The sequence below is a fragment of the Egretta garzetta genome, unplaced genomic scaffold (assembly GCF_000687185.1).
Source record: "Egretta garzetta isolate BGI_Z169 unplaced genomic scaffold, ASM68718v1 scaffold215, whole genome shotgun sequence".
Taxonomy (NCBI): Eukaryota; Metazoa; Chordata; class Aves; order Pelecaniformes; family Ardeidae; genus Egretta; species Egretta garzetta.
In genome coordinates, this window is record NW_009259719.1 from 1,572,930 (window position 1) to 1,594,727 (window position 21,798).

At 42.2% G+C, this 21,798-nt stretch overlaps 1 protein-coding gene across 7 annotated transcripts in view; it reads right to left on the reverse strand.

The window, feature by feature from the left end:
• Positions 1-21,798, reverse strand: part of CHCHD6 (coiled-coil-helix-coiled-coil-helix domain containing 6) — a 115,305-nt gene that overhangs the window by 65,295 nt on the left and 28,212 nt on the right. For all 7 annotated transcript variants that reach the window (XM_035894825.1, XM_009639309.2, XM_035894829.1 and 4 more), the window contains exon 5: positions 11,087-11,170. In XM_035894825.1, the coding sequence (XP_035750718.1) occupies positions 11,087-11,170 (84 nt within the window). The remainder of the gene's footprint in view (positions 1-11,086; positions 11,171-21,798) is intronic.

Genomic DNA, 21,798 nt, shown 5'->3' on the forward strand with positions numbered 1-21,798 from the left:
ACCTTGCAGCTTGAAATTATATAAGCAAAAATTTGGCTTCTGTTCAGAGAAACAGGGAGGGAAAAGGAAAGAGATGGAATTAAGCCTTTCTTTATATAAAAAGACCTGAAATGCAATAATTGGGAAGAAAAAGAAAAGCTAGCTCTTCTCTTAAAATAACTTAGTTATTACAAGTCTTCTCAAATCAGAGGCTTAGAGTTTTATCTCAGCTCCCGCATTTCCTTCTGCCATCTCTCGCTCCCCTGTGGTCCCTTGGAGGCTGACACAGATTAAGTGGCCTCTCAGTGTTTTCTGGCCATTCCTGGCTGTCGCTGCCCTCTGTGCAGGGCAGCATCTTTTATCTGATGGCTACTCCACTGGTGAGTACCAACCAGGGCAATGCTCCCCACACATTTGTCAGGGTTTAACTCTACAGTAGGCAGACAGTTCTAGTGTGTATGAGATGTACATTTATTATTCTTATTTAAAACAAAACAGATTCAGCCATTATTTCACATTTACTTATAATAGGTCTGGACTATGAATGAATTAGGTAATCCTCATTTGAGCCAAGGTGTTTAATGGTAAATTGCCATTGGGATCATTCTTGGTGCAGTGGAATATATAGCCAAACTGCCAGCTAACCCCAAAAACAAGTGAACACAAAACCTACCACTCATCATCCTGGGATCGGGAGAGTCTGTGACAGACGAAGCAAATACCGTTTGCAGTGGCTCAAGACCTCACAGCAAGCCTGATAGTGCACATATATTTAAGAACATTAAAACATGTTATTTACAAGCTACTTCTGAGTCACTCTAGTCTCTTGGGAACATGCATTATATGTTCAAGAAATTGGAATAGCTCTTTTATTTATGTTTCTTTAAATGACTGGCAGATGGGGAAAAACCTTCAGAGAAGTGGCCCTAGGCTGTCACGAAACATGTATTTAACACACCCACAGTAAACTACTAAACATACTCACTTCAGAAGGTATAGCTGCCGTAAATACGGAGTAGTCCCTTTTTAAAGTCTGATCTCTGGACTACTTAATTCAGCACAAATTTGAGATGTTTTCTGGAATCTGCCCAATTTACAGAGTAATTCTTAGCCATATTTTCCATTAACATGATAACAGTATACTTTGTAAGGGCAGAGCTGTAATTTTAAGGACCTTTTAAAAACAAAGCCAAGGCCTGGGCTCGTTTTGAAGTCACAATGCTTTTTTTCCTGCCACATGTGGAAGGACCGCTGTGGGCTGAAAGAGAAATCTCAGATTCCCCCAAAGTCAGGCTCTTATGGAAGTGGATTCCACACACACAGGGAAGTTTTGTCTACCTGAAACAATTTCCAAGACTAAGTCTAAATCTGGAATATCCCAAGAGAAGCACAAGCTTCAATCATCTAAATCCCAGCAGACACGCAGGCTCCAGCCTAAGGTCTGGAACATGTTTAATCAGTTCGCTGTGCTAACTCTCTACAGTTTCATAAAATAGCCAATACTGCAATAACAGGGCCAAAAATTAATTGTACACTGGCTGCCGAATTACACAGAAATAACAGGCAGCACTGGTATTTATTGCAGCAGGATAGTGTAGTTGGTGCTAAGGTACAACTAGACCACAGGAAAAACAGGCAAGAGACAGCGTGTCTGCACACATGTGTATGTATGCGTGTGCATGCGAGTGCTGCTTTCCATTATGGAATGGAAATTATAGGAAGGGGGTCAGGAAGGCCAAGGCGTGGCTGGAGCTAAACTTGGCTAGGGATGCAAAGAATAATAAGAAGGGTTTCTACAGGTATATCAGCTGGAAAAGGATGGTTAAAGAAAGCGTACCCCCACTGATGAGCGAGACGGCCCTAAATCATTCATAGACAACCTGATTCTGGGTCAGGGTTTCATACGTAGAAGAGCAGCTCCCTCGCTGTGATCTATTGAGAATCAGCCCTTGACACAAGCTTTTGTAAAAAAAAAAACGAGGGAGTGGGCGTAGGTAGACCAAAAGCCACTCTCCATGATATTTGAAAAGTCATGGCAGTCAGGTGAAGTCCCTGGTGATTGGAAAAAGGGAAACATTGTGCCCATTTTCAAAAAGGGTAGAAAGGAAGACCCCAGGAACTACCGACCTGTCAGCCTCACCTCTGTGCCCGGGAAGATCATGGAACAGATCCTCCTAGAAGCTATGCTAAAGCACATAGAGGCCAGGGAGGTAATTCAAGATAGCCAGCATGGCTTCACCAAGGGCAAGTCCTGCCTGACGAACCTAGTGGCTTTCTACAATGGTGTGACAGCATCAGTGGACAAGGGAAAACCAATGGACATCATCTATCTGGACTTCTGCAAAGCCTTTGACATGGTCCCCCACAACATCCTTCTCTCTAAATTGGAGAGCTATGGATTTGATGGGTGGACTGTTCGGTGGATAAGGAACTGGCTGGATGGTCGCGTCCAGAGGGTAATAGTCAATGGCCTGATGTTCGGATGGAGACCGGTGATGAGTGGCGTCTGTCAGGGGTCCGTACTGGGACCGGTGCTGTTTAATGTTTTCATCAATGACTTAGACAGCAGGGGGTGCTGGTGGACAAAAGGCTGGACATGAGCCGGCAATGTGCGCTGGCAGCCCAGAAGGCCAACCATACCCTGGGCTGCATCGGGAGAAGTGGGGCCAGCAGGGCTGGCCAGCAGGTCGAGGGAGGTGATTCTGCCCCTCTACTCAGCTCTGGTGAGACCTCACCTGGAGTACTGCGTCCAGCTCTGGAGCCCTCAGCACAAGAAGGACATGGAACTGTTGGAACGGGTCCAGAGGAGGGCTACAAAAATGATCCGAGGGCTGGAGCACCTCTCCTATGAGGACAGGCTGAGAGAGTTGGGCTTGTTCAGTCTGGAGAAAAGGAGGCTACGGGGAGACCTGATTGCGGCCTTCCAGTACCTAAAGGGGGCCTATAGGAAAGATGGGGAACGTCTTTTTAGTAGGGCCAGCTGTGTTAGGACAAGGGGAAATGGTTTTAAACTAGAACAGGGTAGGTTCAGGCTAGAGGTAAGGAAGAAATTTTTTACAATGAGGGTGGTAAAACACTGGAACAGGTTGCCCAGAGAGGTAGTGGAGGCCCCATCCCTGGAAACATTCAAGGCCAGGTTGGATGGGGCTCTGAGCAACCTGATCTAGTTAGCAGTGTCCCTGCTCACTGCAGGGGGGTTGGACTAGATGACCTCTAGGGGTCCCTTCCAACCCAAAACATTCTATGATTCTATGATTTGAAAAGTAGCATTGGTTTTCCTGGTAACAGTGTTACCTGTCTATACACACATTTATAAATACCCTTCTGCTTATAAACAGGTATATAGACAGCACAAAGAGGGAGAAACCAGAAATTTATGATATCCTGAGGTCCCTTCCAACCCTTGCCATTCTGTGTGATTTAAACTATTAGGCAACAAGAAAATGAATGAAATGCAGGGAAAACTGGGTTGAATAAAAAATGGCAGGGAAGGGTATTGGAAATATTAGATAATAGAGAAAGCTCTCAAAAGATAAAAGCACCCCTTGTTTTGCTCTTTTTGGACTAGACTTGACAAATACTCTGGTGTTGAGTTCTAACAAAGAGACAAGACCGGATTCTAGGTCTTTTTGTTCTGCCTTTAACAAGTCTTGGTAGTGATACACTGATAAGACCAGATACCAGATTGTTATCTAAATTCAGCTGCTAAATTCAGTGTTAAGACACTAAGTTCAAACCACACATTGCCACATTTATTTCACAAGTCGAGCCTGAGGATGGATTCCTCCAGGATGAAGCAGCCCGTAAGCATCCTTCTCTCCCTCTGCAAAGGTACTCTAAATGCCAGGGAAACAAAATCACCGTAAGGCTCTGACAGTTCACCCTTCAGCACACAGACTGCAAATGCATCTCTGCACTAATCGGCCAGACCGAAGGGGAAGCAAACACTTAGTTGCTGTTTACATAGATGCTGTTTGTAATTTGATGTAATGTACTGTACATCAGTCAACACATATTGAAGAGAGAACATACAAACTGCAGAGAAGGCAGAGAGGCAGCGCTGACATCTAACACATTTTATTTACCCTGTTATAGATGTTCTTTGAGTTCATCAAATTACCAATCAATTTATCTGATCTCTAAAAGCTGGTGTACTGAGGTATATTAACTACTAAACTTTACAAGCTTTCAGGAAAACAGCCATTAAATGGGTGAATTGAGCACAGGGTACTGGAAGTCGGTTTGCGAGTTGGCCAACGGCAACAACGAAGCAACCTGTCCCAGCTGAGAGGGAGACGACGGAGAAGCATTAGGAAGGCAGCCTCCCCGAGATGCTGTTCAGCCCTAACGGATACCAGCAGAAAAAAAGAAATTATGGATGCCGTACTGCTTCCTGCTCCGCCAGTATGACATTTAATGTCTGTGAATAACTGAAAAGAGGAAGAGGATGGGAGGTCAGAAATGGTTCAGATGACAGTTTTGGGTTCATTCTTTTTTCATTTAGTTCCCGTTCAGAAATTCAATGTGCACACGGGACAAAATTGTCAGTTCTCTAAATATCAAAGGCTGTGCCCTGAGAGACTGCTAGAGCCACCACCACCTGAAAGACAACGTCCACACAGCCTCGGACAGACAGCCCGAGCAACTGGGGAGTGAGCCGCATGATTAGGATGGATCTTCTCAGCCTATTTCAGAAAACTATACTGGGGATTATTCCTCTTGTGTTCAGAAGATTAAATCAACAGTTCGATGAACTGGAGGCTTCGTTAGATTGCTCCACTGGCCCGAAAGGCAAACTGCTTTTTTGGATCACAGCTGTTGTAGGTTCACATCAAGCACTGCTGGCTCTGTGGGAGGAATGGTTTGCGGCAGGGGATGAGAATTAAGACTATTGTAAGGCTCGATTACGAAGGCAGGGACAAGTGATACTTCTGAAAGTGAAACACATTTTTTGAGACCAGGACTTGGTTTCACACTAGCTGTTCTTCCTCAGAGCAGCCCACAGCACTGGCCAGAGCAGTCAGCTGGCAGCTGGCAACACAGGGACTGGCAGCAAACGAAGCAGCCCCTACACCCACAGCAATAGCTCACACGCAGCCCTAAGATGTTACAGGCCGTTTTACTGAGAAAGTAAGTGGTGTCGGTGACACCTGCCAAGACATATAAACTCATTTAGAAAAGGGCACCGAATCTTTAACTCCCACTGAGAGGGCAGAGAGCTCGGTTGAAGATAATGCCTCAACACAGCTTGCTTTTTCAAAGGTAGGTGAGTGCTCTCTAGGTCTCCTGTATGCAGACACAGCCTGGGATCCCAACTCAGGGAACGGATTCCTCGGCCCCTTCAACAGAATTCCCCTGCCACCTTCGCCAGGTGACATCAGTTTGTTCAGCCCTGCAGAATCTGCTTAAAACTGATCATGAAGACCCAACATGAACATAATATTCTGGAAGGCTTTTTTTTTTTTTTCCCCCCCAGGCTGCTGTCACTTTCTCTGAAGAGATTTTTATCGGGATGGCCAGAAAGCATAGAAATGACAGTGGACTCACATGTAGGGGTGACCTTGGTGCACCAGAAGTGGGAGACTACTCCAAGAAGAAGGATCAAGGCCAATAAAAATAATAAACAAAAATAAGTTTACTTCCCGTTCTTTATGCATCCTAAATGCTTTACAAATACGAATTAAATGGCAAGTGCAAGGGCAAAAGGAGATTAATTTAAACAACCAAACAAGGTGAATGCCATGCACAAAATTACAAGATTTGTGAAGCTAAGCAGAGAAAAAGGTGCAGTCTACCTTATTAATAATAAAAAAAAGGTATTTGTTTAATGCATTCCTTTCCCACTTGCATAAATACTCCACAGCTTATGAATACCTCTTGTGCTACTTACTGTACTGAAAAACTACAAGCAGAAAAGCGCTGCATATTAATGTACCCACTGCTCACAGTAGTCCACAGCCACCTAATAAAAGATAACGTGGGAGCCGGAGCTTAGGAAAATCCAAACAAAGACGAGACATCCATCTATAGCAAGGAGTTTCACTTCATCTGCCAGGATTACCTTCAGCCTTTCTCTGCCGTTGTGCACCGCTCCAAAGAGCGGCCCATGTTTTGCTGTACTGTAGCACTGCCCTTAACCTTTCTCCTGTTAAGCCCAGCAAGAGGCCAAATAGCAAAAGGAGTCAAACAAATATTTACTTGGGAGAAAGTATACAGCTAATATGCTAAGTGAAATCTCCTGGCATCTGAAAGGTTCCAGGAGAGACTGCATTTCTTCCTTATACTTTTAAAAGGATGCTTCTACCATTTGGAGAAAGCAGGACAATGCATACATGGAATCCTTAATAAAAATCCTAGTTCTGAGCAGTATGTGTGTTAAGTATTTATACCAAGCTCCCTCCATCTCCCTCCCTACTTCTCAGTAACATATAAATGCATGAAAGAACATCAATTTAAGCCTCTCAAATTGAGTGTTTCTAAGGTTTTCCTTACAGATTATTAGGTCCAACTCTCATTGTTTCTACCCAGAGAAACACTACAGTACAAAACCTCCTTCAGAACAGTTGAGACAAGAGCCACTTTTTGTGAAACAATTCCGAATTACACTGATGAGATGTAACATTACTCTAAGAAGTTGGAGTTACAAGTTTAACCGCTTAGAACAAATTACTCAGGCCTCGTTGCTGCATTACTTGTTGGATATTACAGTCACATTGGAAACACAGGTGTGGAATGGAATGTCTGTATCCCCAGTTCCAAAATCCTGCAATTGCACACAGTTATATAAGAAATAGTCGGTTCAGAGGACCTATTCCCTGTAATTTTCCCCGATTACCAAAATACTTCAGGCACTCCAAAACAAAAACAAACAAGCAACCCAAGAGACTGAAACACACAAGGAACTAACAGAGTTAAAGTGAGGAAGACCATGGGCATTACCAGTGTCCTGATCCTCTGGAAGGAATTTACTCAATCAGATTTGTTTTTAAAAAGTCTAAAAAGCATGCATCACCCTGCAGGCAGAACAAAACCTACCACCCCTTCTCACACACACACAACCCCTGACAAACCAATAACGGAGGGCGCAGCGGGAAGAATACCTCCCAACAACAGATCGCAGCATTGGTTTAATTCCAGTACAGCTACTTCATGCATTCAAATCTGCACTCAAAATAGCTGAATGCCGCTAGTAGCAGTAGTGCGTGGCATTTGCTCAACACAAGTCAGAAGTGCAAATCGAGCGTTAGGCACTACAAAGAAACAGAGAACCAAACAGTGATTCTGATACAGCTGCCACATATATTCATGGCCCACCCATATCTTGAGCACTGTGTGCACAGTTCTGGTTCACACCTCTCAGAGAGGATTAAATAGATGCGGAAAAGTTTCAAAGAAAACCAGCCAGGATGATCAAAGCACTTGGGGCAAGTATCCCATATACTTGCCCTGGTCTTGCCCTCACCCCTGGACATCCACTCTCGATCACATTCAGGGCCAGCATATTGAACTAGATGGATCTTTAGTGTGACAGAGCACTCCTGCACTCACCATCTTATTTCTTTCAGTGCTTTAGAAGAGGTAGGGAAGTTGAAACATTGAAATTATTTTTTCATGCATGCCCTTTCCTGTGAAAATTTTAATAAGACTGTCTAGAGAAACTGAGTTTCTCAAGATCTATTTGAAGTAAGGTATACCCATAGTTCACCTCATGCAAAACTAAAGGCAAAGCCTTTTTAGCATTTCTATAGCTTTACTGTTTCACAACACTTTGCCCTCCCATTATAAGCTATTCCATCATATAGATGGAATAACTGAGATAGATGGACTAAGTAATTGTTTCAAACTCCCCAAAGAGAAACAGCTATTAGAAAGTGAGCAGTTTTTTGCTTCCAATTCTGTGCTCTGTCCAGTAGATTACAGTACTCTTTCAGAGATTACAAAATAAAAGGATAATGTATTCACACAATCTGCTGCATTCAAGGGAACCACTGAGTTCAATTCTGGTCAATACATCTCAAAGACAGAGCCACAAGGGGGAAAGGGCCCAAAGACAAACAAGCAGAATGAGAAACGTGGATAAAAAAAAAAAAAAAAATCACTCACAAAAGAAGAGGCTGAAAAGGTGAGGACTACTCAGCTTAATGGGAAGGTAAGAGGAAACAGAAGTCTACAGATAATGAATAATGAAGAGAATTCCTTTTATCTCTTTCACATAAAGGATATTAAATGAAAGAAAAGTATTTGAAACTGGTAACAGAGAATTTATAGAGTATATAAGTTAACCTGCGGCACACACTGCCACATGATATTGGAGGCAAAGAGCTAAACAAGGCTTCAGAAAAAACGCCTGAGACACGTAGAAGAACGATGGCAGTAATCCAAGTTCCATTACAGTGAATAAAAATACTGAATGAAAATAAACTCTTTTGCAGCAGGGCATGTGTCAGCCTCCAACTGACAACACTTAGGAAGACTCTTCTCAAAGTTGTTCTCCAAAAGTTTTTTTTGTTGTTTTGTTTTGGTGAGGGTTTTTTGCATCTTCCTTCAAAGTCTTTGAAAACTGACCACTGTCAGAAGAAACAGGACAGTGTCCATGTTTGATTCAGTGCAGCAGGTACTACGTTGTAAGGAGTATATAACACAATTATTCTTAGCATCCTACCAGGAAGGTACTGAGTTCACAACATCAACAGTTCAAAACTTCCTTCAAAAACAAATCTCTAAGTCTCCTACTGCTGAATTCTGTTGTCATGCAGAAGCGGGGACAAAGCCAACCTGAGGTTATAGATAGCCACAGCAGGGGAGGAGAGGGGGGAATTTCTGACAGCCTGGTCCTTAGAAGGAGAAATTTCAGCTTTCTACCTCCACATGGAGCCATCGCATCCATTCGCTCCCAGCCCAGCACCTCCTCCCAACTACCAGTGACCACACTCCGAGCGACCATCCCCTCTGAAAACAGCAGAGAAAGCAAACTTCTCTATCAGAGCTCCTCCCCACCTCATCCCCTTACCAATAGCTTTTTTCTAACGTATACACACACATACATACATAGATATATAAAAATATATCTAAGCCTGAGTTGGAATGTTTTAGCACAGTGGAAGGAAAAATAAATAAATAAATGTCAAGGCCTGCGTGTATTCAACAAATAAAAGCAGAATTATATAAAAGCAACAGCTAATAAAAAAGATTGTTCTGTACTGTGTTTTCCATCTTTCCAACCATTATAGGAATAAAATTATCCACAGAGAAGATCGAAAACCTTTTTCAAAACTAATACAATTAAGCTTTATTACACTGTTTCAAGTACATTTCTCTCCTCTCCCTTCCAGCCCCCACCACCTCCCACTCCAATCTAGACTAACGGTTGGAGGCATTCTTTTATTTTATTACCAGCAAAAATGCTAGTGTTCAAGGGTCAGAAACTATTTAGTGTTTCCAGAGAGGAAAGAAAACCTGTTCTTTTTTACCTACTTGCTTTTGTACACGTAAGAACTAGAAGGTAGTTTCTACGCAGCTTTGAAGTTTGAATAGGACTATGGGCAAGCCACCTTACTCCCCTGAGAAGATCCTGCACTAAAATACCCATCCCCTTGTTTATAAAGTTTTCCTGCAGCAAGTGGCATAGACCTGGAAAGGGAAACACAAAATACAATAAGACTTCAAAAAGAGGACAATGCAGCCTGGACATAAACTTCTCCCCACTCTGCTGTCCATAGAGGACAGACACACGTACAGATTTTCCCTGCAGTTTCCGCTTTCATGAAACCAGATCCAGAGAGAAGAATATAATAGAAGCACACAACGTGAGACCAAGAAATTGCAAAAATTCCCTTTGCGTATGAACATATGGACAACTGCGATAATTAGAACGATAGCTGCTAGATTGTTTGCAATTTCACTGAACAATCCCCATTATCTAGAAATAGAATTTAAAAATCTGAATGCAACACTGAGTGGTAGTTTTAATAGTTTATTTTTTAATGAACTGTATGGATTAAAGTCTTGCAAAATTGTATCATGTGAAATTGCTCACGGGCATGTTTTACCATCAATGGCTTAGAAAAAAAAATGCTGCATGGACAATCATGCAGTAGCAAGAAACAAGAAGGGGAATAGATGTGCCGATAGTTTCCCACCATTCTATAATCTGCAATTTTCCCATGTTCCATATTCACCATTATGCTACATGTTGGTAGTAAAGTTGATTGATTTCTCTGTCTTTTTACAACCCACCTTTTCCATTGTTTGCATTTCTTTTTAGTCACACAACACAACTACAAGTTGGATGTATGCAATTCCCTGTCAGGAGGTCTAATTGCTTCAAATTGGAGAAGATTATTCTCCACATTTATTAAAAAATAAAGACCACTTATAACATTATTTCATTTTGCCAGGAAGTGAAAAATGCATTAGTTATAAGGAACAGCATGGCTGCTCCTATTTTTATAGCATCAATTTTTAAAAACTCATCACAGTAAACAATTAAACAGAGAAGTAAATCCCACGTTTGGGGGAGAGATTCAAATCCCTAAATGGATTTTCAAAGGTCATTTCAGGCTTAAAAAATGCTTGACAGTGTCTCTTTAAATCACGTTCATTTCAGAGGCTTATCCAGCAAGAAGCAGGCAGTGCACTGCAGCACCACTCTTTGAACTGTTGGGCTCCCCGGAGAAAAATTAATAATACAACTTTAATTCATATTTACAGCAAGATTTGTGAGTGTGTGTTTGTTTTTTTAATTTAGGAAAGGATTTTTAACAAAAGGAATAAAAAAAACAGAGCGCTTACTTTTTTCAGTTTAACTTTCACCTAAACTCCATGGTGAAAAAGAAAATAAAGTTTGAACTACTAGAAATCTTTTATAAAAAAATCATCCAGTTAAAAACCCCTTATCTTTCAAATACAAGTTGTTCAAAAGATTTGGTTTGTACTGCTTTTTCATCACTTAACTATGTAAGGGATGGGGGGCAGATAGATGCTGGGAGCTGACAGTTACAGGTTTCAGTACAATGCTTCTTGTTCCTCTACTCTTTGGACCCACACAAATCCGTATCTGATCCCATTAGTATGCAGAGGACACAAATAAAAGACAACTTAGCCTTACCTTTCTCTCAATGCGGGCCAACTGCTCTTTATAGAAGGCCTCTTGCCGCTTCAGCTCTGCCTCCTGGCCTTGCAGCTCTACAGCCTGGGAAGAAGAACAAAAGAGCATCAGTAGAAGAAGAAATTAAAAGTAAAAAGTGTGAGTGCAAGGAAAGCTCCGAACTGGTGTATGGGATCCCTCTCAGTGGAACTACAAACCTCCAATATTGCAATTCTTGTGTTTGAAACACTTTTATTAGTATTATACTCAAACTCACAGCCTTGATTTTATTTCTCATTACATGAAAAAATATAATCATAGAAAGGTGACACCTTCCTATTGCCTTTTTCAGAACTCCACCTTATCCAAGTCTTCGTTTTTCACAAATCATGATGTTTATTACTCTACTTCAATGTTCTTCACCTTACCTTAAAAAGAAACCTCAAATCCTCCACCTTCTAAACACTTGCCCCTTGGAGTGTCAGAAAACTCCTAGAGATTTAACACATCCCTACAATCACAGGGAAAATCTGAAATACAAGGCTATGTTGTAACATTTTTATAGCAACACACTTTCTCGCTGACCATGCATTTGCTTTTACAGACATACATAGGACTACCCTGATAATTAAGTGCGCTTTCCACACCCTCTGTGCATATGCCACCAGCACCCCCAGCGTTCCTCCAGCTGGGTGCTGCAGATTTGGAGAGGAGACGGGCATCAGAGAATTTCTCTTCCGTCTTCCAAAGTGTAAGCGTGGCACTTCCAAAACAGCAAATGTGGTATACAAGCACATGCTTAAGCATAACCTGGTCATCAACTAGACACTGCTCAATTGAAAAAAAAAAGTCTGTGTGGTTACAGCAACAGCTTTTGCCTTTTAGCGATTTACAACCAGCAGCACTTCATTGGATTCCCACTCCTAAAAAGAACTAGCATTAAGAAAACATGGCATCGATGGAACTGAACCAAACTTTTTAAGTTTAAAAATTGCAAGCAACAACAGCAAGAAGAATGGCACTTGGTTTTCTTCCCCCCATCCCGCCCCAAAAATCTCTGGGGCCACATAAGTTATCACCAGGCAGAAGACCTTTCAAAACCACAATTATTAGTCTGTTTAACATAAACACAAACCCTGCTAATCTATGGCATCCCAGCAGCATTGCTCTTAACTTTTAATGATGATGGTACAATCACAGAAAATGCTGGTCCAATATGATTAAGCAGCTGGGACAGAAACATCCCTGTGGGCTCAGACCTGTCATTTTATGGCCAACAGCCATTGTTAACGAGAAAAATTGCATCTGAAAGCAAGTTGCTGTGCATTCCCTTCTTTCTGCTCCCCTGCTGATGGAAACAGTGGTATAATAGGGCTTAGAAGAGATTTTAAGCTAGGCAGTGAGGGACAGTTTATAAGTAAGCAAGAATAGTACATGAAATAGGGAGGTTGTAAGGGTGTGGTAGTGGTGTCCTCTGTTTGTTTTTAAAGGAAAAAGAAGTATTTTGGTTCCAATGTTTGCCCTCCCAGCCAACAGGGCCACGGTAAGGCACAAGAGCTATAGACTTCTATCTAAATCCTCTTGCTCTCAAAGACAGTTGATTAAACACAAAAGCTCTAGCTTTGGTTTAAGCAGAGCTGCTATATATCTTCCAGCCCGCAAGCCAGCTGAAATAGGATGGGGAGAGGGATGAGAATGAGCTGCCCCATACACGTAGCCTGACCAAAGAGATACCACAGCAACAATAGTGGCACTGATGGGCACTTTGTAAGTGCCAAAATTATTACCATTTTCTGATAAGAGAACCATAGCTATCCTTCTGACCCAGTATCCATCTTCTATACAGAAAAGGACTAAGCAGTTCTACTGAAATGAAACAGAAGGCAGGGTGGTCTGGTGGATGACCAAAGGACCTTGATTCTCCTAAAATCAGATTATTAAAACAAGTGACTTGTATTTCCTTAAGGAGAAAAAAAATAAGGAAAAGAAAGAAGAGTAACATAGTACTGACCCCTCTGCACAATTCAGATGGAAGGTGCTTTTCATGTGGAGTTTAATACAAGGAGAAAAAAAAAAGTGTCAAAAGATGAATTCTTAGAAATGCAAGAAAGTTTCCGCATAATCTAAATAAATTAATTATGTGGCAGCACTACTCTCTTGGGGTGGCAGACCATTCTGGGAGCACAAAACCAATACATGTAACAGTATTGGTGGGCAAGAGGCTTTGTTCTGTTTCTGCCAAGACATGGATCCACGTACCCACACCCCCAACTCATCTTTTCAACCTATGAGCTTGCCTGACCTCATTCACCAAGAAATTCAGCGTATTTACCCACATGACACCTCTGGAAGGGAACACAAACCAAACACCTAATCTCTCAAGTAGGGTGCTGAGATGCAGACACATTAGAGGGGTGCTGATCTGCATGATGACGACCCACGGACTCCCAAGCAGACCTGACTGGAGCTGGGATGCCCACAGTGAATAACGCCTCCACACCAATGCACCCTGTAGCAGACAGACATTCTGTTAGTGACTTCCCTAGGGTCTTTCAAAATAGATATCAAAGAATCAAAACTGGATCTCCCAACTGCAGACTACGACCTCCATGTACTCACCATTCTTCCCCCTAAGTACTTTCTCCCATACTATCTCCCATTATGTCCCACTTATGGGCAATAAGTTGTATGATGAACCAGAGGTTGCAGAGAAAACCTTTACTCACTACTCAAACATTTTCAATGCCTTGCTTGTTTTCAAGAGCTGCTGATGTTTCAGTGTGTTGAAGTATCCTGAGAAACATTCTATTTGTGACAGATCTGCTTGAAAGTTTCTGTTTCCCTCTATCCCCAGCTGTTATTACTAGAAAATTTAGTACACTTTATGATGATGTTTGAAGTATGAATGGTACAGTCAGAGCATGTGTTGTTTGAAATACTCACTGTTCCAAACTGGGTTAGGCAACAAGGGACATTTTGTATGAATACTGGATATTTATTAAGAGTTCCTCTAGTCCTGCTGCTTATTCCCTACCTGAAGTCAGAAGCCTGTGATGTCCCAGACAGAACTGGCTGCTATGGAGATGATTACAATTTCACAGAGGATTGAGATTGCCGGTGCCAAACAAAGCATCAGATACACTTTTCACAAATGTCTTTAGAACTAAAGAAGGAGGGAGAAGGGAAGACATGCGTGATAACATACTGGTTTGAAAAATCACATATCAGAAAGTTGCATTTCACATCCACACCACAGAAGCTATATCTGAGCTTGAACATATCGTGCAAGAGATGACCAAAGCCCAGAGATGACAACTAAGAAACTGTAGTGTAGAACACAGCAGAGTGTGATGTCCAAGGAGTATGAAGACAGAAACAAAAGAGAAGGAGGGGAGGAAGAGTGTAGTTAGTTGTAGCACACACAAATGCACCCAAAACTTAGAAAAGTAGCATGGGACAGCATGTATTTACAAAAGAGAATGCATGCAATAAGCAATTGCCCTCTGTACAAAAACCAGGTATAAGATATATTCAGGAAATGCTCAAAAATTCCCTGTGCTGGTGTCAGAAGTTAGAAGCATTGGAGTTCTTACAAAAGGACAGTGAAGGCATACTACTAGCATGCTACCACATCTTCTATGGGCATGGATCCATGGACTGGTTGGGTGCTCTCTCAAATTCTTCCTACGTTTTATCTTTACATTTTTTCCACAGTCCAAAGTTTTTTAGGTTATCTCAGTGCTGCTCTAAACGGTGACAAAGAGCTGGGGCAGAGTCGTGTGTGATTCCCCGCCTCCTCCTCTGCCTTTATCAAGTAACCCATTTAGAAACAAACTGTGAAAGCACATTTCTAAAGCTATGCATTCATAGTGGCTCAACTAAAGAATTCAAGCACTGGCCTGCTAGCTGACGGGCAGGCCAAAAGAAATATTTTACAAGCCTCTCAATTGAGGTAATGAAATATTATTCGTTCATTCTCGATCACACATCAGACTGTGCGACTGATCTTCTAGAGCTGGGCTCCACTCTAGCTAGCTACATCCGTTCGCAGATTAGCTTTGGCTTTGCCCACCATGAAATATCACCAGATTTTAATGATTTTTAACCACAGTCCCTTCTCATCACCTTGCTAAACATGAAAACTAGGAAGGAAATCTGCTTGAAAAAAAGGGGCTTCTTGGCAGGTTAAAATTACAGTAGGGAATGTGGCACCCAGGAAGAAAGTGCAGGGATAGTAGAGCCCACAGCCGACTGCGACCATCAGGCTGTCTCTCTCTGCAGTACTGTTGGGATTCTGGGATTTGGGGAGAGGGCATGGAAAAGACTCCACTGGAAGAAAAACTCACCCCTCTCTCTGCAAAGGGCAAGTCGAGCTAGAAGGAAAGGTCCATACGTCAACCTATAAAGAACTTCCTCAAAGGCAAGTCACAGCGCTTGGCAAGATTATTGCAAAAATATTTATCTTCTTGGCAAAACACATTCACCAGTCGCAGATGAACTAGTGAGATGACGCCTAGAGAATCAGTCAGAGGCAATCCAGGGAAAGAAGCCACACGGATAAAGGAAAGGTCCTTAAGTCTCTATCAAATGCCTTGTTTCTACATCATCCTGTCTTTGCTGAGAGGAGTTATCAGCTTCCCCCAAAGGTATCCAGTAACATCTCTGCAGCAGCACATCAGAGATGTTTTGGCTGGGTATCTCAGCTTGCCACACTTCACAACTGCAAATTCTTATACCTCATGCTTTCCCATGTCTCTTCCAGTCCTGGTAGCAGTCCAGGTGGCAGGGGAGAAAAACAAACACTATTAAAGGCTCCAAGACTAGAAGAAGGAATTGACAGCAATGCACTGAAGAACAGAACTAGCTCCAAAATTAGCTAGCTGGCATGGTCCTGACCATGCCTAGGGCAACACTGAAACAGCAAGAGGCAGCTTGCGCACATCGTGCCTGAGACTGAAGAGCAGAATTTTACAGAGGGGCTCGTACCAGACAAGTAACCATGGGGGAGCCTTGACCCAACTTCCACTTCCATCAGCAGAAATATCACCACTACTGCGGAGCTGCCTGCAATCGCTACTCCAAACACGTGAGGCCTACAAAACCACTTGCTTTTTGTCCTTTCTCTCATTCTGTTGAAGGCAGGTGACTGGGTTTTGTTTTGGTTTAGAACACAGATGCAGACTCACAGCCTTAAAAAGCCATACTGGTGTAACCTTCATTTCCTCCTGTTTCTGCTACTCTCTTAGCCAACAACACACATCACCAGATCAAGTTTGGTTTCAGCAGCTGTAAGCTACACAAAAGGAACCAGCGAAAATCTTTATGGAGGAAATAATATGCAATTTTCTAGCTGAACACCTTTTAAAATGTAATGACAGAAAATAAAATCCTGCATCTGTGCTCAGCAATAACAATCTGTACGCGCGCAGTAACAACATGACACTTGGAATAAGCAAGATCCAGACAAAAAAGAGAGCTTACCCAGGCGTCCAAATCCGCAGGCTTGGAATAAAGAGAGTGCAAGAGAGAAAGGAAGGAAAAGAGAAGAAAGAGAGAAATCAGTGATTTATGGAGGCCGCCTGCTGCTGCACAATATAGCTTTCAGGATGACAAGTTTAGAAAAGTTCCTTAAAAATGACAAGCATCTTAAGCAGTGCAGTGCTGTCCCCTGTTGGGAGCTGTGCTATTAAAGCAAAACAAAAGCACATGCACCCCCAAAAATAAAAACAAATCCAAACCCCCAAAGACTGCTGCAGGATCTCCTGTAGGGTGGAAACTAAGCAGCGACAGCTGTGAAGCAGCCAGTTTCAGGGAGTCATGCGAGGCGCTGCACGGTGTTAGAGATGCTGATATCCACAACATGCACCAATGAAAGTGGCAACTCAGAAGGAGACGGCCAACAACCGTGCTGTTTCCAAATTACCTGCAAAGAACAAGTATCCTTTTGCAAGGGCATTTTTGAATGCACAAGCTGACCCACATAGCAAGTTCTCTTCTTTACTGGACAATTTCTAAGTGCCTCCTAATAGAAAGCCAGCTGACTGATCAGATTTCCAACCAGATCCCCCTCCATAGGCAACTGAACACATCTTTAGCACACAGTCCAAACCTCTGCCAAATCCAAGCTGCCTTCACCTGCTCCTTCCTTTGTCCGCAAGTCTATGTAAGTATGAAGACGAGCAGATGAAGCAGGCTGCAGTATCACCTCCTGTTTCCTTATTACTACTTTTTACTTACACAGTAACCCAGCAGCAGCAAAGCAGGTACAAGATGATAAACATTTCATGCCCATAACCACCTCCTTCTGAAGCCAAGGCATTTATGAGGCAGCCACAGCTCTCATTTGTTGTCAAGGGCTGCAAGCCTTCCCTGCCTCTCAGGGCTACATTCAATCAGCAGCACATTGGCTAAGCAGGAACTTCAGAAAGGCTGGCCTTTTTTATCATGATTATTTATTTGAGGGGAGTTGACAGGGCAGGAGGAACTTTCCTCTTGGTCATAGTTCAGTGCCGGAGGGAGCAGAGAGAGGAGTGCAGTGTGTTTATGGGACCTGCCATCATTTTAATGGCACAGAGCGACTACTTAAGGTAACTGAGGGATGATGTGTCACCAGCTACATGCATCGTCCATTCTCATCATTTGCCACAGCTGAGAGGGCTGGAACCAAACTGGGGGAAGCCAACTCCCCCCTTTCTGCAGACAGGTTTGATATAGCAGCATCAAGTCCTTGGCCAAACCAACCAATACACAACAGGTGTCCACTGGTAATAACTGACCCATCTTGACAAAAGCCTGATTTGAATAACATTTTTCTTCCTGCTGATTTTTACAGTCAGGACAGATGTGCTCAGTTTTGCTTTTACATTTTAGCAATTGCAAGGCTGTCCATCCTCAGCAGATGGACAGGAGGAACGCAGGGCTCTTTATGGTGCATGTTATTATTTCAGCAGGTAGGTCATGCACACCAGTAGCTCTTTACTGGATTTACATCTGTCATCCCTGGGGTGCCTGAGCCATTAACTGTCACATTCCTTGTGGACAAATGCTTGCATGACAAAATGAACACAAGGTACTACCTCAGTGGCACGGGTTAGATTAAAGGTTGGACTTGATGATCTCAAAGGTCTTTTCCAACCAAAGTGATTCTGTGATTCTATGATTCTATGACAGTTGCTGAGAAGAGAGGAAGGAGAAGGAACCAGCCCTATCACTGATAGGTGGTCCCTCTTATACAACTATAAGATATAATGTGCTATACCAGAACTAGTTTTAAGAAAGATATCGGTGTCACTAACCAGAGGGCATCTCTTCCGCAGGTACTGCCAAAGGCTTTAATTTTGTCACCTTTCTGGAGGGGGGGAAAATTATTACTCCAAGAATAGACAGATACACCTGTTTTAATTTTCCTGTTCCCATTCAGTGGAGTGTAGGTGCAGGAGGACATATTGCTGTGTTGGGAAAAAATAACTACATTTGGAGTGAAGCACAGACTAAATAAAATGTAACAATAAAATAATACAAAAATGGATACTCAAGAGAGCTACTGGTTTAAGTTTTTCTACCTCCTAAGCACGTGCCAAAATCTCTCTATAGACCTGCATTTACCAACTTTGACTGATAATAAAAGACACAACATGTCCACTAGTATTTTCAAAGTTTAAGTAAACTGTTTACGAAATGAGCAACATCAGGGTTCCTTGCTTCCTAAGCAAGTGAGTTTCACTTCCAGCTCCAGTTTTAGAAACCCAGCCCTGGGACACAAGCCATCTTTTAGCACCCTTGGTCAATACTGCTGAACTATTGTGCTAAAACATGGGTTCATTTCTCTTCCAGATAACCCAGTGGACAGCAATCCCAGAAAGCTGAATAAATACTGGGCTTAATCATTCGGGGTCAAAACCAAATCAAGATATTCCTCTCGACTGTATCAGAGGCAAAAAGTTATTGAAATGGGATCTCAGGCCAAACCAGCAACCCCGTCCTAGCTATTTATATAGGGGGAAAAGACAGCACAGTCCACTTGGAGAATGCTCTGGCTAGATATGGGAACTACATACGTAATGCATCTGTGCTTCCAAAAATTTCACATTTGAGCACCGATTATTCAGGCAGGGGATGCTTTCCCACATATGTATCAACAGTTCAACTTCCAATGAAATCAAGACTGCAGCGCCAACTTAGTATTTCACATGTCCGGACAATTTCCAGCATCTTTTCCCAAACCCATACACCACATCACCCATACATGACTGCCATAATGGGCACATCACTCATGTTTGTCATGGTCTGGGCAAACGTAAAAATGGCAGTGAGCAATCAAAACAGTTCTGCAATTGGCAGCAAGAGAAGAAGGGATCAGCATGATAAAGCAGTGGCCTTAGGAAGGGCAATGCCTTTGTAACCTGACTGGAACCAGCTTCACCCTAGATGTCCATTACCTTGCTAGAGTCAATAACAGTCACGTAACTAATTTCACCACAGCGTGACCAGTGATTCAGGAATCCAGACTACCAGCTCAGTAGAGATCTCCTACTTAAGAACTCAATACAGAGTATTTTTAGGGGCGCTGCCAATTTTGGGAGTAGAAGATAAGAGTGGGAGATGCGAGAAATGAGAGGCAGCAGGTGCCCAAAACCCAAGACAGCTGCTGGCAACAACTTTTGCACTCATGTCAGTATCTGAAGAGCTCTGCAGCACATATTCTAACATCTTGATGACCAGACTTCATCACTGAATGAGTAAAGAGTCATTTCTTCTTAAGGCAATAATCCAGCTCTAAACTTTTCCACGATGATAGGAATTAAAGCATTTAAAGAATATATCTAGACATTCGGTATCCACTCCAGACCCTTAAATGCTTCCAGTTTAGTGGAAAATTGAAGCAGCATCAATATTAAATGTAATGAGAGTTAGAGATGTAACCAACTGACAAGGCATAGGAAGCAGGAAGAGACACTGAACAGCAATCAATTTTGAGGAAAGGCTGTGATGAAATTGCCTAACTCTAATACATACAGAACATACACAATTCTATAAACATAAAGATGCGAAGCAGCAGAAAACCCCTCTGCCCTTTTATGATTCAGGGACAACTGCACTTCTAATACTTATGGCATTGCTGCAAATAGGTTTGCAATGCTGACAGTTGATAGTTTTCATTTAAAACAAAATAAAAAGAAACCTATTTTATAAAATCCAAAGTAAACCATCTGCTTTCATTGCCTGCTTTAATACTTCAGCCCATTCCCACATTCTCTTTTTCCCCATCACCACTTCTATACATGCATACATACATACAGAGTTTTCATTTTGTAGACTGCCAACAGACAAGGCTTTCAATGTCTGTAGAAATCTTGCAGAGTGTAGGCTCTCTAGACATAATGCTCAAGATGCTTATTTCTGATAGCAGGTGAGTCAACAACTCCCTCTAAATTTTTACTCCCTCTTAAATTAAATTCCTACTCTGCCTGTTAGACATAAGAATCTCCAAGACCCTGATCAATTTAGCCAAAAAAACCCACCCCAAAAAACGCCACCTCAAAAGAGGGCATCATGAAATTCTGCATTAATTATGTCTTTTTATCCCAGAACACATTTCGGACCCTACTGAGTCAATGAGGTATTTTCTCATAAAGCTAGAATCAAAGGCCACTCAACTCTTCTTGGATTATTTCTAGCTCATAATCATTAATACAGACTCCCATTATGCTAGCCTAAGGGTGGCATATGGCTTTCTAGGGATAGGACAGACGGGGGAAAATAACAGTTACGCATGCCTACATCCCAATCTCATTTCTGTGCATGCATATGGGGACAGAGCTTTCTCCTGCCAGATTCTTAAATACCAAATATATTAGCTTCCGAGTCAAACATAGTACTTCAAACACGACCACTGTTTTGCAAAAAATCAAGATGACATGCATAATCAACCCAAGTGCCTCCAAGCAGCAAAAATTATGAACCATGTGAGTTCAGAAGGAATTCCCTTCCCACACTTGCTCCCAGACACTACAAGCAATTTTTACCTGCCTCCGAACAAAACAGATATTTATAGGCAGCACCAATGGATACAGGTTTAGTATAGTACAGTGAATACAGAGTTCCAGCCAGAAGATCAGAAATCTAATTTCTTTTTATTTTAAAACAGATTATCTCACATGATACAGTTTAAGAGAAATACAGTCGACTTAGGGGCTACTTTTTAATACAGGCAAAGACCGTCTTAATTACATGCTAGACTAAAAGATCTGGAAAGCCCATCAGTCTCTATGAATCCTTCTGCAGGTGGAGAGTCAGGTGCACTTTCAAACATCATAGTTTACATTTTTACCCACTTTGACAGTCTAAATTTTCTGTTCTCCCTGCTCTTTCATACCAGGCATACGCAAAGCAGGCTTTACACAACGTTACAGCTTCAATGTCTTTCTGGGGGCACAATCCAACCAACCAGTTTGCCAAGATGTATGTGGGAAAAGACATACAGCAATCAACATTTAGTATAAATCAAGTGGATTCCAAAGCCTTACAGAAAGGACCACAAAAAGCATAGGGGACTCAAGTTAAAATAAATGGTCTGGGCTGGTACACACACGTAATCGTGCTTGTATTTACTCCTATGGAGTAAAATGGAGTGAAAATCGGGAGAAAGATTAATCAGAAACTGCCCAGAAAAGACAAAACACAGAAGCGATGAACTTCACTGCAATCTCCTTCATTTCTGTGATCACTGAATT